Source organism: Anomaloglossus baeobatrachus, chromosome 10 (genome assembly GCF_048569485.1).
Source record: "Anomaloglossus baeobatrachus isolate aAnoBae1 chromosome 10, aAnoBae1.hap1, whole genome shotgun sequence".
NCBI lineage: Eukaryota > Metazoa > Chordata > Amphibia > Anura > Aromobatidae > Anomaloglossus > Anomaloglossus baeobatrachus.
Genome location: NC_134362.1, coordinates 196,841,032 through 196,856,511, shown reverse-complemented (window position 1 = coordinate 196,856,511; position 15,480 = coordinate 196,841,032). Strand labels below are relative to the sequence as shown.

The 15,480-nt window shown below is 48.4% G+C and overlaps 1 protein-coding gene across 1 annotated transcript in view; it reads right to left on the bottom strand.

Moving 5' to 3' along the window:
* SLC7A10 (solute carrier family 7 member 10) overlaps positions 1-10,090 on the bottom strand; it is an 80,391-nt gene extending 70,301 nt beyond the window's left edge. The window contains exon 1 of the mRNA XM_075326103.1: positions 9,700-10,090. Coding sequence (XP_075182218.1) covers positions 9,700-9,874 — 175 coding nt within the window. The 5' untranslated portion in view covers positions 9,875-10,090. The remainder of the gene's footprint in view (positions 1-9,699) is intronic.
* Between the last annotated feature and the right edge of the window lie 5,390 nt (positions 10,091-15,480).

The window sequence follows — 15,480 nt, the reverse complement described above, 5'->3', positions numbered from 1 at the left end:
CTCGCATCACAAGCGACAAGTCTACCACTTGACCAAGGAGGACAACTTGTCTTCATTGGTCTAGTGGTAGACTTCTCGCTTGGGATTTGAGAGTTGGTCTAGTGGTAGACTTCTCGCTTGGGATTTGAGAGTTGCTCTAGTGGTAGACTTCTCGCTTGGGATTTGAGAGTTGTTCTAGTGGTAGACTTCTCGCTTGGGATTTGAGAGTTGGTCTAGTGGTAGACTTCTCGCTTGGGATTTGAGAGTTGTTCTAGTGGTAGACTTCTCGCTTGGGATTTGAGAGTTGGTCTAGTGGTAGACTTCTCGCTTGGGATTTGAGAGTTGGTCTAGTGGTAGACTTCTCGCTTGGGATTTGAGAGTTGGTCTAGTGGTAGACTTCTCGCTTGGGATTTGAGAGTTGGTCTAGTGGTAGACTTCTCGCTTGGGATTTGAGAGTTGGTCTAGTGGTAGACTTCTCGCTTGGGATTTGAGAGTTGGTCTAGTGGTAGACTTCTCGCTTGGGATTTGAGAGTTGCTCTAGTGGTAGACTTCTCGCTTGGGATTTGAGAGTTTCTCTAGTGGTAGACTTCTCGCTTGGGATTTGAGAGTTGTTCTAGTGGTAGACTTCTCGCTTGGGATTTGAGAGTTGGTCTAGTGGTAGACTTCTCGCTTGGGATTTGAGAGTTGGTCTAGTGGTAGACTTCTCGCTTGGGATTTGAGAGTTGGTCTAGTGGTAGACTTCTCGCTTGGGATTTGAGAGTTGGTCTAGTGGTAGACTTCTCGCTTGGGATTTGAGAGTTGCTCTAGTGGTAGACGTCTCGCTTGGGATTTGAGAGTTTCTCTAGTGGTAGACTTCTCGCTTGGGATTTGAGAGTTGTTCTAGTGGTAGACTTCTCGCTTGGGATTTGAGAGTTGGTCTAGTGGTAGACTTCTCGCTTGGGATTTGAGAGTTGGTCTAGTGGTAGACTTCTCGCTTGGGATTCGAGAGGTCTTGGCTTTGACTCCCGGTGAAAGCCCATGGACCCTGTATGGATGCTTCAGACTGCAATATATGAATACTGGTATTTCTGTTTCTTGCAGGGAAAAAGCGGCAGGGGGATCCACAGTGGGAAATCTAAGTTGCAGATTTAATTCAGGATATGGTGCTGGTTCGGCGCACATATCGCTCCTTGCATTTCAGATCTCTGTGCCGGCCTTAATATTTGGCTTCGGGTTATTCGCACCAAATATATAGTACTATTCCAGTATTCATCACAAATAACCAACCTAATGCACGTCAATGGGGAAATTGAGCATTGATTTCCCCGAAAAATGCTTCCCCATTAGGTTCGTTATTTGGAATGAATACTGGAATAGTACCAGGTATTCAGTCCGAATAACCCGAACCTGGATATTTAGTATTCGCCCATCACTACAGACCACCCCTTTTAATCTGAGCACCACTGTGATAATTTTTCGACACGTCCAGACCCCGGAAGATGCATGGGAGTTCTTGAAATACATGGATTTTTTTTATTTTATAATCATTTTTATATTATTTTCCAAAGTAGTAGGTAAACAATAATAAACATCCAAATTTTTGTTAATTATTTTTTGGGGGTGGATGGGAAGAGGCATGGGAGTGAGGAAAGGGGGGGTAGGTAAGGGTTCCCTTTTAATAGGGAAGGGATAGAGCAAAGGATAAGTAAAAAAAAAAAACTATTTACCATTCTGCTTTCCAAACTTGGAGAGGGTGAAAGAAAATCTGTCACCAGGTTTTTGCCACCTAATCTGAGAGCAGTATAACATAGGTGCAGAGATCCTAATTCCAGCGATGTGTCACTTGCTGGGCTGCTTAGTGTAGTTGTGATAAAATCACTGTTTAATCAGCAGTAGATTATCATTACAGGACTACTTGGTGTGCTACCAGGTAGTCCAGCATATTCATGAGCTCTGTATAACTGCTACATCTGCAGCAGAGAAAACATTGATTTTATCAAAATGACAGCAAACAGCTCAGTAAGAGCCACATCGCTGGAATCAGGGTCTCTGTCTCTACATTATGCTGCTCCCAGATGGGGGAGCAAAAACCTGGTTACAGATTCCCTTTAAGAGGTACACATAAATTTGTCCGTTTAAATATACACAAAGTAGCTTAATTCAACATTCACAAGATCAGCTAAATATCAACTTTATAGTGGGTATGCCATGTAGTTTCTAGATAAATCCCATTTTGGAGGGGGGGGGGGTAACCTAAAATGTGCACGTGGTACATTGATTTTTTTTAAGACCGCAAGAGCCACCATTTTCAATCTGGCTCGTAGAGTGGGGAGGTCCCAAGTGATGAACCCCTTCTATGATGTTCAGATACTCTAACAGAGCATAGTGACATATGATGCCATTTAGAGGGGGAATCTGTCAGTACACTTTCACCCCAAACTATTTTTATGTGCATATAGCCCTTTCAAAGACAAGTACAGCAATATCTTTGCACTGCCAGGCCGATCCTCCATTGCTAAGAAATCAGCATTTGAATTGATATGCAAATGGAAATGATAGATCTGAAGCCTCTGTCACTCCAGCTCTATTCCCCACTCAGGGCCACCTGAGTGGGGCATAACCTCCAGCTTAACTAACAACTTTCATCTTGTGTGACTTCAGGCACTGGAGCCATCAGACAGACAGGAGGAGGCAAAGCTTGGCAGAGGATAGAGCTGGCGTGACGGAGGTCTCAGACATAGAAATAGTTATTTAGCTTAATTTACAGATACATTGAAACACTGATATTTCAGTAACAGAGGAACTGATTGACCATGTAAAGGTAATGCTGGACTTGTCTTTGAAACAGCTACGTGCACATATACCATATTTTTCGTTTTAAAAGACACACTCTATTATAAGACGCACCCCAAATTTAGAGGCGGAAAATAGGAAAAAAATAGTTTTTAATGTTAATAATCCTAGTATGCACTATAATCGCACACCAGGGGGGAGCGACAATGCTGGAGCGGCTCAGGAGGGTCAGTGGATGTGGATGGAGGGTCGGCAATGCTGTGGGTTTGGAGGAGGGGGCGTCGCGGCTCAAGAACGTCGGTGGATGGAGGGTCGGCAATGCTGTGGGTTTGGAGGAGGGGGCATCGCGGCTCAAGAAGGTCAGTGGATGGAGGGTCAGCAATGCTGCGGGCTTGGAAGAGGGGGTGTCACGGCTCAACAACGTCAGTGGATGGAGTGTCGATGATGCTGCGTGTTCGGAGGAGGGGGTGTCGTGGCTCAGGAAGGTCAGTGGATGGAGGGTTGGCCATGCTGCGGGCTTGGAGGAGGGCGTGTCGCGGCCCAGGAAGGTCAGTGGATGGAGAGTCAGTGATACTGCGAGCTTGGGGGAGTGGGTGTCGCGGCTCAGGAGGGTCAGTGGATGGAGGGTCGGCGATACTGCGGGTTCGGAGGAGGGGGTGTCGTGGCTCAGGAGGGTTAGTGGATGGAGGTTCGGCGATACTGCGGGCTTGGGGGAGGGGGTGTCACGGCCCAGGAAGGTCAGTGGATGGAGGGTCAGTGATACTGCGGGCTTGGGGGAGGGGGTATCGCGGCTCAGGAGGGTCAGTAGACGGAGGGTTAAGGATACTGCGGGTTCGGAGGACGGGGTGTTGCAGCTCAGGAGGGTCAGTGGATGGAGGGTCATCAATGCTGTGGGCTTGCAGGAGGGGGTGTCCCGGCTCAGGAAGGTCAGTGAACGGAGGGTCGGTAATACTGCGGGCCTGGAAGAGGGGGTGTCGAGGCTCAGGAAGGTCAGTGGATGGAGGGTCGGCGATACTGCAGGTTCGGAGCAGGGGGGTGTCGTGGCTCAGGAGGGTCAGTGGATGGAGGGTCGTCGATACTGCGTCTCTGGGGTATCGCCACGATGGACGCCATTTATCTTCCGACGCTCTGCAGGCTCCATTGAACTACCGGCTGTTGATGCGATGGACTTCAAGAAAATGGCCTCAAAGGCGGCGCGTGCGCAGATTGGCCTTCACAGCAATTTTCTTGAAGTCCAACGCGTTCACAGCCGGCAGTTCAATGGAGCCCACAGCGTTCTGGCAAATCAATGGCGCCCGCCACCAGTATGGTTCCAGTATACAGATGTTAATTTATGACTGGGATGAATCTGCCATCAGGTACATTTGTCCCAACTGCAAAAAAAATATAGTAAAATGCTCAGATAAATTACCCGCCCAGTCAACACATGGAATTTATCTTCATAAATCTGGCAGAGCTTTTTCCATTGATTCCATACAAATTGCAACATGGAAGGTCTCTGCTTATGGCACCAGCTGCATCTGTGCATATGTGTGACGCCCTGGACTAGCCAGGTAGTCACAGTTAGTGCCCCACACAACACCGGTCCCCTAAAAAGGAGTCATCAGCCAACCACAAAAACCCTAGTCACCTCCCTCAGTGCTTGATGAACACACCAGGGGGCGGGGCCAGGCAGTTGGCCACGCCCACCGAGGAGTTCAGAGGACCTGAGGCAGGAAAAAGTAAACAGTCAAACAGTCTAGTCTAGTCGGAGTTGAGAGTGAGTGAGGAGTGAGGAGGTGAGGCCTGTGAGACAGGCCGGTGACAGTCTCACAGGTATGAGGGTCGCAGGCCGAACACCTTGGCTAGGAGGCAAGCGGTGGCCTCAGCCTGCAGGAGTCGGGAAGACGGCTCAGTGGAACCGTGGTGAACCGGGACAGGGTAATGGCCCGCCAGTACCGACCCAGGGAACAGACTCTGAAACCGGAGCACACAGGGGGTACTCAGACCCTGAAACGAGGTCCAGAATCCACTGGACTGAGTTAATTAACTGATTGTGGTCTGGACTATAGGTCATTTCCCACCCAAGTCCCGACTGAAGACAACAGCCCACCGAGGGGGAAAGAAAGCCACCGCACAGGCAGAGAGATCCCACGAGCCAGCGTGTGCGGGCAAACGGGCTCTCCCGACATACACAACGCCGGGGAGGGGGCTCCCATCGCTGAAGTGCAGGCAGTCTACAGCTACACAACATGGTGCAGGAGAAAGGCAGAGACCACCAACCGGGTGGGGGACCCGACCACAGCCGGCTGCGGGCACCGACCACCATCAACTTGGTTTACCAGAGACTTGTGTGTGTCAATAACAGTGCCCTCCGGCCGCGCACATCGCCCTGCACCGCCCAGCTATCCCCAACAGGTCCTGGGGCCATCATCCCTGCCCACGGAGGGGTTAACATCTGGCTGCACTACCATCTCCCCCGGGTGCCCCGTAACTGCAGCGGTGGTGTCCACCTTCACCACAACCAGTGGGTGGCGTCACAAACTCAAGCGCGGCTCCGGCCGTGCACCTACCTAACCCCCACCAAAAGCGCCAGCATCCCCTTTCAGAGCGAAGTGACCCCGGGTCCGGAGGCGCTTGAGCCACCCACCAACAAACTCGGATCAGAGCGGCTCGGCTGCGGCCGAGCGCAGGGCGGTACATATGCAACATTACTGCAGAAAGTCCCAGGCTTCAGATCACTGCCCTAACATATTTATAGGGGGCTTCTATCCAGAGCATCGCTGTAAAATTCAGCGTGCCATTTTGCACCTTTTTTGTCTGGAGTAATTCAAGAGCATGTGATATAAAGAGCGGCACAGTTTACGTAAAATTCAGTCTGGAAGATTTTGCTCCCCATCCCCAACATAGTGCATTAGATTAATAACTATGTCCCAGCCGCACAGCTCGAAACAAGCAGCCGCACAGCTCGAAACAAGCAGCCGCACAGCTCGAAACAAGCAGGCGCACAGCTCGAAACCAGCAGCCGCACAGCTCGAAACAAGCAGCCGCACAGCTCGAAACAAGCAGGCGCACAGCTCGAAACAAGCAGCCGCACAGCTCGAAACCAGCAGCCGCACAGCTCGAAACCAGCAGCCGCACAGCTCGAAACCAGCAGCCGCACAGCTCCAAACAAGCAGCCGCACAGCTCGAAACCAGCAGCCGCACAGCTCGAAACCAGCAGCCGCACAGCTCGAAACCAGTTGCCGCACAGCTCGAAACAAGCAGCTGCACAGCTCGAAACAAGCAGCCGCACAGCTCGAAACAAGCATCCGCACAGCTCGAAACAAGCATCCGCACAGCTCGAAACAAGCAGCCGCACAGCTCAAAACAAGCAGCCGCACAGCTCGAAACCAGCAGCCGCACAGCTCGAAACCAGCAGCCGCACAGCTCGAAACAAGCATCCACACAGCTCGAAACAAGCATCCACACAGCTCGAAACAAGCAGCCTCACAGCTCGAAACAAGCATCCGCACAGCTCGAAACAAGCAGCCGCAGAGCTCGAAACAAGCAGCCGCACAGCTCGAAACAAGCATCTGCACAGCTCGAAACAAGCAGCTGCACAGCTCCAAACAAGCAGCCGCACAGCTCCAAACAAGCAGCAGCCGCACAGCTCCAAACAAGCAGCCTTACAGCTCGAAACAAGCAGCCGCACAGCTCGAAACAAGCATCCGCACAGCTTGAACCAAGCATCCGCACAGCTTCAAACAAGCAGCCGCACAGCTCCAAACAAGCAGCCGCACAGCTCCAAACAAGCAGCCACACAGCTCGAAACAAGCAGCCGCACAGCTCGAAACAAGCAGCCGCACAGCTCGAAACAAGCAGCCGCACAGCTCGAAACAAGCATCCGCACAGCTCGAAACAAGCATCCGCACAGCTCGAAACAAGCAGCCGCACAGCTCGAAACCAGCAGCCGCACAGCTCGAAACAAGCAGCCGCACAGCTTCAAACAAGCAGCCGCACAGCTCGAAACAAGCAGCCGCACAGCTCGAAACAAGCAGCCGCACAGCTCCAAACCAGCAGCCGCACAGCTCCAAACCAGCAGCCGCACAGCTCCAAACAAGCAGCCGCACAGCTCCAAACAAGCAGCCTCACAGCAACCCAAAGAACTTGGGGCCTCGCCAGGCCAGACTAAAAGTGCAGATTTATGTGATACTGGAGGAAGAATACCTCTCAGAATGCGATGTCCGAGTTCACATCCGCTGATTGTTCCCCGGAGATCTGTATTCTGGTGCGGACACAGGGGGCAGGTACCTGGTCCCCACCAGCAAAAGGACCAATGACTTATTAATGAGCCGCACACCAAGAAGCCTTTCTGCATTCTTTGTTGCCCATTCATCCACATGCAATTAAACCTCAACCCTGTGGAAGTGCAGCAAACTTCCTATCTTCTACCTCCGTCGCTACAAGACGTAACATTGTAGGATTGAATGTAATCATTGTACGTACTGGAGAAAGTCATTCCCCGGATTATGTCACTGGGTGTAAATATTTTCTAGGCGACCAAAGCTTTATTTACCCTCTTAATTGGGTATTCTTCCGGTTATAAACAGGGCATACAAAATGGAGAGGATAGGGGGTTAATGCTGCGCATCAGCCGAAATGAAGATGTAAAACGTTGATGATGATAACTCTTTCTTTTATTCCATAGGTCTACGCGTTTCGAGGTGAAAACCTCTTCCTCAGGACCAGAAACATCAACATAAAGTGGACCTTGTACAATGGTCTGGATCCAACTACATAGGATCAAGCACAGCTCCATTCATAGAGGAGGCACAAGACCCCCCATTCTAGAAATTGGTGGGCTTACTTGTCTATGACCGGGTGTTAAGCAATTATTTTAGAAAAACCGGCCAAACAGGAGACAGGTCGCATGCAACCTACATTGGAGTAGACACATGGTCTGTGGCCAAGAATGCAACAAGGTCGAATTTTTGCAATGGTTGCGTGTAAATCACAGGTCACAAAATGACCCCACTGAAAACCATCAGAAGAAATATCTGCATGCGACCCTGCAATTTTTATGTTGTGCAACCATGTAGCCCTAGTTTAGCCTTCCAGATATGTCACCAGGGCCAATGTTAGCACTGAAGATGGACCATTGACGTATATCTATCGCCACTTCTCCAATGGTGTCCTGTACAAATCCATTCTCAAGATTTGAGGATGTCCCAGTTATCACATCTGATTTGTGGGACTCGAACCTGATTAGGACAGCTTGGTAATAATGAGTGATGAGCGGGCACTACCATGCTCAGGTGCTCTGTACTCGTAACTAGTGATGAGCGGGCACTACCATGCTCAGGTGCTCTGTACTCGTAACTAGTGATGAGCGGGCACTACCATGCTCAGGTGCTCTGTACTCGTAACTAGTTATGAGCGGGCACTACCATGCTCGGGTGCTTGGTACTCGTATCTAGTGATGAGCGGGCACTACTATGCTCAGGTGCTCAGTACTCATATCTAGTGATAAGAGGGCACTACAATGCTCGGGTGCTCAGTACTCGTAACTAGTGATGAGCGAGCACTACCATGCTCGGGTGCTCAGTGCTCGTAACTAGGGATGAGTGGGCACTACCATGCTCGGGTGCTTGGTACTCGTAACTAGTGATGAGCAGGCACTACCATGCTCGGGTGCTCGGTACTCGTAACTAGTGATGAGTGAGCACTACCATGCTCGGGTGCTCAGTACTTGTAACTAGAGCACCCGAGCATGGTAGTGCCCGCTCATCACTAGTTACAAGTACCGAGCACCCGAGCATGGTAGTGCCCGCTCATCACTAGTTACGAGTACTGAGCCCCCGAGCATTGTAGTGCCCTCTTATCACTAGATATGAGTACTGAGCACCTGAGCATGGTAGTGCCCGCTCATCACTAGTTACGAGTACTGAGCCCCCGAGCATTGTAGTGCCCTCTTATCACTAGATATGAGTACTGAGCACCTGAGCATAGTAGTGCCCGCTCATCACTAGATACGAGTACCAAGCACCCAAGCATGGTAGTGCCCGCTCATAACTAGTTACGAGTACAGAGCACCTGAGCATGGTAGTGCCCGCTCATCACTAGTTACGAGTACAGAGCACCTGAGCATGGTAGTGCCCGCTCATCACTAGTTACGAGTACAGAGCACCTGAGCATGGTAGTGCCCGCTCATCACTAGTTACGAGTACAGAGCACCTGAGCATGGTAGTGCCCGCTCATCACTAATTATGAGTACTGAGCACCCGAGCATGGTAGTGCTCGCTCATCACTAGTTAATAGTAGTGAGCACCTCAGCATGGTAGTGCCCACTCATCACTACTAATAATAACCATTTATCTGGTATGTGTCCTGATGTGACCAGTGACACTACTCCGACACCATATTTTCCATTAAATATAGTATGTAAAGGTAGAATAAATTTTTTTATAAAAAATAAGATATTATTTCTAATAACACATTGCTCCTCCTAGGTTTGCGTTGCGTCCATCTGTCCTGATGGTAAAGCATTGCTTAGTGAGACAACAGCCATAATTTTTCTGAAGTGAATCGTGATTGAACAGATGGATATATTGGATATCGTCTTGTCAGATACTAAACATTCCTGACTGTGAAATACATTTATAATCTTTCCTCTTAAAGTCCCAGCTCTTGGCCCAGCGTCATACCTGGGTAATAACATTGACCACGTGTCTAGTCTACATGTAGATAGTCTACAGTCTAGATATAGAGTCAACATTTTGCTTTTTTTAAAATATTTTTACCAATTCCTAATGGGTCTATAGTAAATTCAGTAATCACTATTACTATATGACTTGTTGTATTGGACCAAGTGTTTCGGGCAACCGGTAGTAAAGAATAAATGCCAACGGCTGCGGAGCCAACGACTGCCCATGCCATCCCAATATGAGTCTTCAGAAATGGTTAATATATGATCAGAAAGGTTCTTACCTATAATGATGGCGCACGCGCTTACGAGACCTATCTCTTTTTTAAGGGTGACTTTTTCTGTGGCGGGGTCCTGGCTTGGCGTGGCATTCGGAAGGTGCGTTGTGGGCTCTGGTGGCCCGTGCCCCGGACTAGTGCTGCTGCAGTTGGAGTTTTTGATCTCGTTCTCCCCTGCCATGTCTCCTGTGTGTCCTGAATTCCTTCAGCCCAGCTCAGCTGCCAGCCAGACCCTTGTGCAGCTCGGGGTGGACGTCCCGGTCTGTTCTCGTAGCGGGGGGGGGGACCTTGCGTCTACCAGGTACCCAGTCTCTGCTGCACCTGCAGAGTTTACAGTGACACCACAGAGACGGGCACACACAGAGTACACTTTACATGCTGCTTTCCACAATCGGGTCCAGGAGGAGGGGGCGCACTCTCTTCTCTCTTAAAGACACAGAGCCTTCATCCACTGCCCACCCCCCACCTCCCCCTTTTTTTTTTTTTTCTCTCCAGCGAAGGAATAAAAAAAAAAAAAAAGTTTATTATAATCTTTCAGCTGTTAATGCAAATATTTTCTGCACTTAGGTATTTAACGACACCGCAGGGTTTCTCCTGAAAATCCCTGTTAATCTTCATTATATTGGTCAGATCCATTTTTTTTCCAGCATCACATGAATATAGTTTTCTTGTTCGGGGTTGTAAAGAGGAATGCAGGCACAGAGTACTCTGCTGAATCTCGCCTTTCAACTTTTGCAAAGTCTCGATTTTTTTTAAAATGTCCCGATAGCGTTCATTATATTGTCACGTAGTTATAAGCATTTTTTTAGGGTTTTTTTTTCAGGGTGCATTCATACATATTGGAGTGTCTTGATTTTGCTCTATAGTTAATACTAGCTGTATGACCCGGCTACGCCCGGGTTAATAACTGTTGTTAACAAAATAGAATGTATTAACAAAAATTTATTCTGCACACAATATTCGCTGCCCGGGATAGTAACTGTCTCTCTGTTTCTCTCCCATTCTCTGTCTGTTTCCCCCTCTGTATATATCTCTCTGTCTCTCTCTCTCTGTCTGTCTGTCTCTTTCCCTGTCTGTCTCTGACTGTCTCTGTCTCTTTCTCCGTCTGTCCCAATCTCTTTCCCTGTCTGTCTGTCTATCTCTGTCACTTTCGCTCTCTGTTTCTTTCCCTGTCTCTGTCCCTCTCTTTCCCTGTCTGTCTCTTTCCCCCTCTTTCCCTCTGTCTCTTTCCCTGTGTCTGTCTCTTTGTCTGTCTTTTACCCTGTCTGTCTCTTTCCCTGTCTGTTTCCCTGTGTCTGTGTCTGTCTCTTTGTCTGTGTCTGTCTCTTTACCTGTCTCTCTCTTTCCCTCTCTTTCCCTGTCAGTCTGTCTCTTTGTCTGTGTTTGTCTCTTTGTACCTGTCTCTTACCCTGTCTATGTCTGTTTCTTACCCTGTCTGTGTCTGCCTCTTTCCCTGTCTGTGTCTGTCTCTTACCCTGTCTATGTCTGTTTCTTACCCTGTCTGTGTCTGCCTCTTTCCCTGTCTGTGTCTGTCTCTTTCCCTGGCTGCATTGTGACACGCCAACATTCCATATAAGGGCGTGGCTGCGCATTCTTCTGAAGTTCTGGCTGCACTGTGACTCCCAGCTCCATTCGCTTTAATGGAGGCAGGTTTTTTGGTGAATAACTGTAAAGCGCAGGGTTACAATTTTCCCTTGAAACTTAGCCTATGACGCTCTCGGGGTCCAGAAGTGTGAGTGTGCAAAATTTTGTGGCTGTAGCTGCGACGGTGCAGATGCTAATCCCGGACATATACACACACACACATTCAGCTTTATATATTAGATTTAGGGATGATCGAATACCTCAAATATTCGTCTTCGCGAATATTTTCCGAATACCTCACCGCTATTCAGCTATTCGATGCGCAATGTAAGTCTATGGGAAGCCCGAATAGTACTGAATAGTTGTTATTCGGATTTCCCATAGACTTACATTGCGCATCGAATATTCGCAAATAGTCGAGGTATTCGGAAAACATTTGCGAAGCCGAATAATCAAAGTATTCGATCATCCCTTTTAAAATTGTAACAGGGAAGTTGCTTCCATACGCCCGTGCAAGCATCCAACGGTCTTTTCTTTACATGGTGCTGGCACATGGTCTATGGAATCTATGCATTTCCATAGGGGACACTTCTTGAGGTTAGGATAAATGCATTGTGTATGAAATGTAGATTTTATTTGGTGCATAGTTCCCTTATACATGAGTTTTTATGTGCAAAAAAAATGCTAAAAAATCAATGCCAGGCCAGGGATGCTTATTGAATTTAATGGGTAAAATCTGCATAAAAAGCAACGTTTCTGCAAAAGACAATCTGTGGATTTATAAAAACAAAACCCGCCAATTACAAAAGTCAACTTGTTGTCTGATTTCATACTTAAGAGAAAACGCAGCAAGTTAAGATTAAGTGAAAGAGGTTGTCCAGGATTGGGGTCCAAGTCTACAGTAAAGCGGGCTTTACACACTGCGATATCGGTTCCGATATCGCTAGTGTGGGTACCCGCCCCCATCTGTTGCGCGACACGGGCAAATCGCTGCCCGTGGCGCACAACATCGCCTAGACCCGTCACACATACTTACCTTCCTAGCGACGTCGCTGTGACCGGTGAACCACCTCCTTTCTAAGGGGGGCGGTCCGTGTGGCGTCACAGCGACGTCACTGAGCGGCCAACTAATAGCAGCGGAGGGGTGGAGCTGAGCGGGACGTAACATCCCGCCCACCTCCTTCCTTCCGCATAGCGGCCGGGAGGCAGGTAAGGAGAGCTTACTGCTGCAGTAACGATTTTTGAGAATGGACCCCCATGTCACCGATGAGCGATTTTGCACGGTTTTGCAACGATGCAAAATCGCTCATCGGTGTCACACGCAACGGCATCGCTAATGCGGCCGGATGTGCGTCACCAATTCCGTGACCCCAACGAGTTTGCATTAGCGATGTCGCAGCGTGTAAAGCCCCCTTTACTCGTTGTGATTGCAAACTTGTGCATCTTCACAGTGCGCAGTGTGTGCGCTGTCAGGATTCTCTGGTGTCACGAGGAAGCCGGCCTGTGACCACAAGGATGCAATTTGCATACATGCGCTCACATTGTGCACGCATTACTCAATACAAATGAATTGAGCGAGGCCGCACACGTCTAGTTGGAATGTGGCTGGAATTATGCATTTTGCATACATGCAGTCACATGCCGACTAGACGTGCAGGCTTCACTCAGTACAAGAAAATTGAGCTTGGCTGGACACGTCTAGTAGGAATGTGGCTCGAATTATGCAATTTGCATACATGCGATCACATGCTGACTAGATGTGCACAGCATCACTCAATACAAATGAATTGAGCAAGGCCGCACACGTCTAGTTGGAATGTGGCTGGAATTATGCATTTTGCATAAATACGGTCACATGCCGACTAGACGTGCACAACATCCCTCAATGCAAGTGAACTAAGCAAGACCGCACACGTCTAGTAGGAATGTGGCTGGAATTATGCAAATTGCATACTTGTGGTCACGTGAGTGCCCGCTCCCAGCGCAGGCATCGGAGAATCATGAGAATAGTGCACTGTGAGGATTCGCAAGTCTACAATCACATAGCGTGACTGCAGACTTTTCCCCCCAACCCTGGACAACCCATTTAAGTCATCCACTGTGCTGGTACTGCAAAATTCTGTGGATTTTACACAAGGAAAATTCACACCAAATACGCAATGTGAAGACCTAGCTTTAGAGGTTAATCTATTTGGCAGATGTATCATCTGTCCACAGGTGACTCATTTATGAAAGGTGGGGGTCTGTCTACAGAGAACCCTTACAAGTTTTGAGAATAGACTCAATAGAGTCAATGTGCTGATTTTTTTTTATGGGATTAATGAGACGGTTATCCATCACATCTAGATATATGATTGGAGAGGAGGTCACAACCTCTGTGCTACCCTTGTTCCTCCACCCAGCAGGGATGACGACACACTCACCGCTGTTCAGCGTGCCCATTCCTGGTGTCCTCTGGTGTGACTTCCGGCTCCCAGGTGCTGCACACGCCACGCAGGACTTCTGGGAGCGTGCTTAGGGTATGTGAGTGTGCACTGCCCGACTCTTAAAGGGGCAATGAGCTTAATTTAGTTATGCCTGCAGCCAATGGTTGAGAGTCACTATGTACTTAAGGCACCCTCCCGCTTAGGGAGGTGCCTGAGCAACGTGTAATATTTCTTGATTCTATGTATGATACAATTCCTTTTGAATGTCCTGATGAAGGAGATGGATATATCTCTGAAACGCGTAAACCTGTATCAACAATAAAGGGATTTCATCAATAATTGGATCTTGTGGTGTAGCGCGGCATTTAGCCCAACTTCTTCTTCCTAGGATACTTTGATTCTATGTATACTAGTTGTCAAATCCCCTGAACCCAAACCTTTCCTGTCAGCCTGTTCCTTACCTTATCTGCCTGCCAGAACCCAAACCTGTCCTGTCTGCCTGAACCCATGGCCATCCTGCCAGTCAGCATCCCATTCCAGCCACCCTGTCAGAACCCGCCATCTAGTCCAAACCAGTGTCTGTATCCATCCTGCCAGCATTCCTGATCCAGTCCTGCCTGTTACCCTGAGTCCTGTACTTGAGGCCATGACCCCTGGGGTCAGCTGCTGCAGTACCAGGGACTGCCCTGGAGTGGTACCTGGCGGCTACCTTCCAGCACAAGCCTAACAAAACAATGTAGCCACTTAGTCACACTCCTCCAAGGTGAGCCCGGCCACGTGGCACAGTGGGTGTGCGATACTTCTTACCATCCTGCCTTGCCATGTGGCTGGGTACATAGAGTAGGGGCTCAAGGTTTGGGGGGTCCCATTCTGACTATAACCACCTGCTATCCCTATGGCTACATCACTATAGTAGTTTTTGAAAGCGTACACCTCTGTGATCCAGGCTCTCCATGGATACATGTTTAATGAAGTAAGCTTTTCCTAAGTAAATCCCTCTTAATATACTTAAATACTACATATTAATCCCATGTGGAAAACTGTACTAGGCTCCACAATCTGCATCAAAGTGAGAAATCCTTAGACTTCAGGGGTAAATGCTGTAACATTTCATCTCTATGCAATTGTGCACGTATGTAGTATCTGACAATATACTTATTCCTATGGCAAAAGTAGAGTTAACAATTTCCGCTGGCTCATAAATGGCACAAATGTGGCCCCCACCAAACACAAAAGCCAGAATGAATGGCCGCTATTCTCCCTCCACATCTCTCCTCCCCGATGTGAAGACGTTTTGACTCTCTTGGATCCGATACAATTATTCTTTTGTTTCGGGACGGTGCGTTTTGCGACGACAAAAAGATAACTTTCATCAGAGAGCACCTTGAGGAGGAGGACACGGAGTGAAGGTCCCTTACATCAGAGGGGAGATTGCCAGCTTCCGGGGACGGCCAGGGGAACTTTATTGTAACCTCATTTTTTGCCCACATTAGTTAAACTTTATTGTAACCTAATATATTGAGGGTATATTGATATATTAGTATACAGTCATATGTAAAAGTTTGGGCACCCCTATTAATGTTAACCTTTTTTCTTTATAACAATTTGGGTTTTTGCTATTTCAGATTCATATATTTAATAACTGATGGACTGAGTGATATTTCTGGATTGAAATGAGGTTTATTGTACTAACAGAAAATGTGCAATCCGCATTTAAACAAAATTTGACCGTTGTAAAAGTATGGGCACCCTTATCAATTTCTTGATTTGAACACTC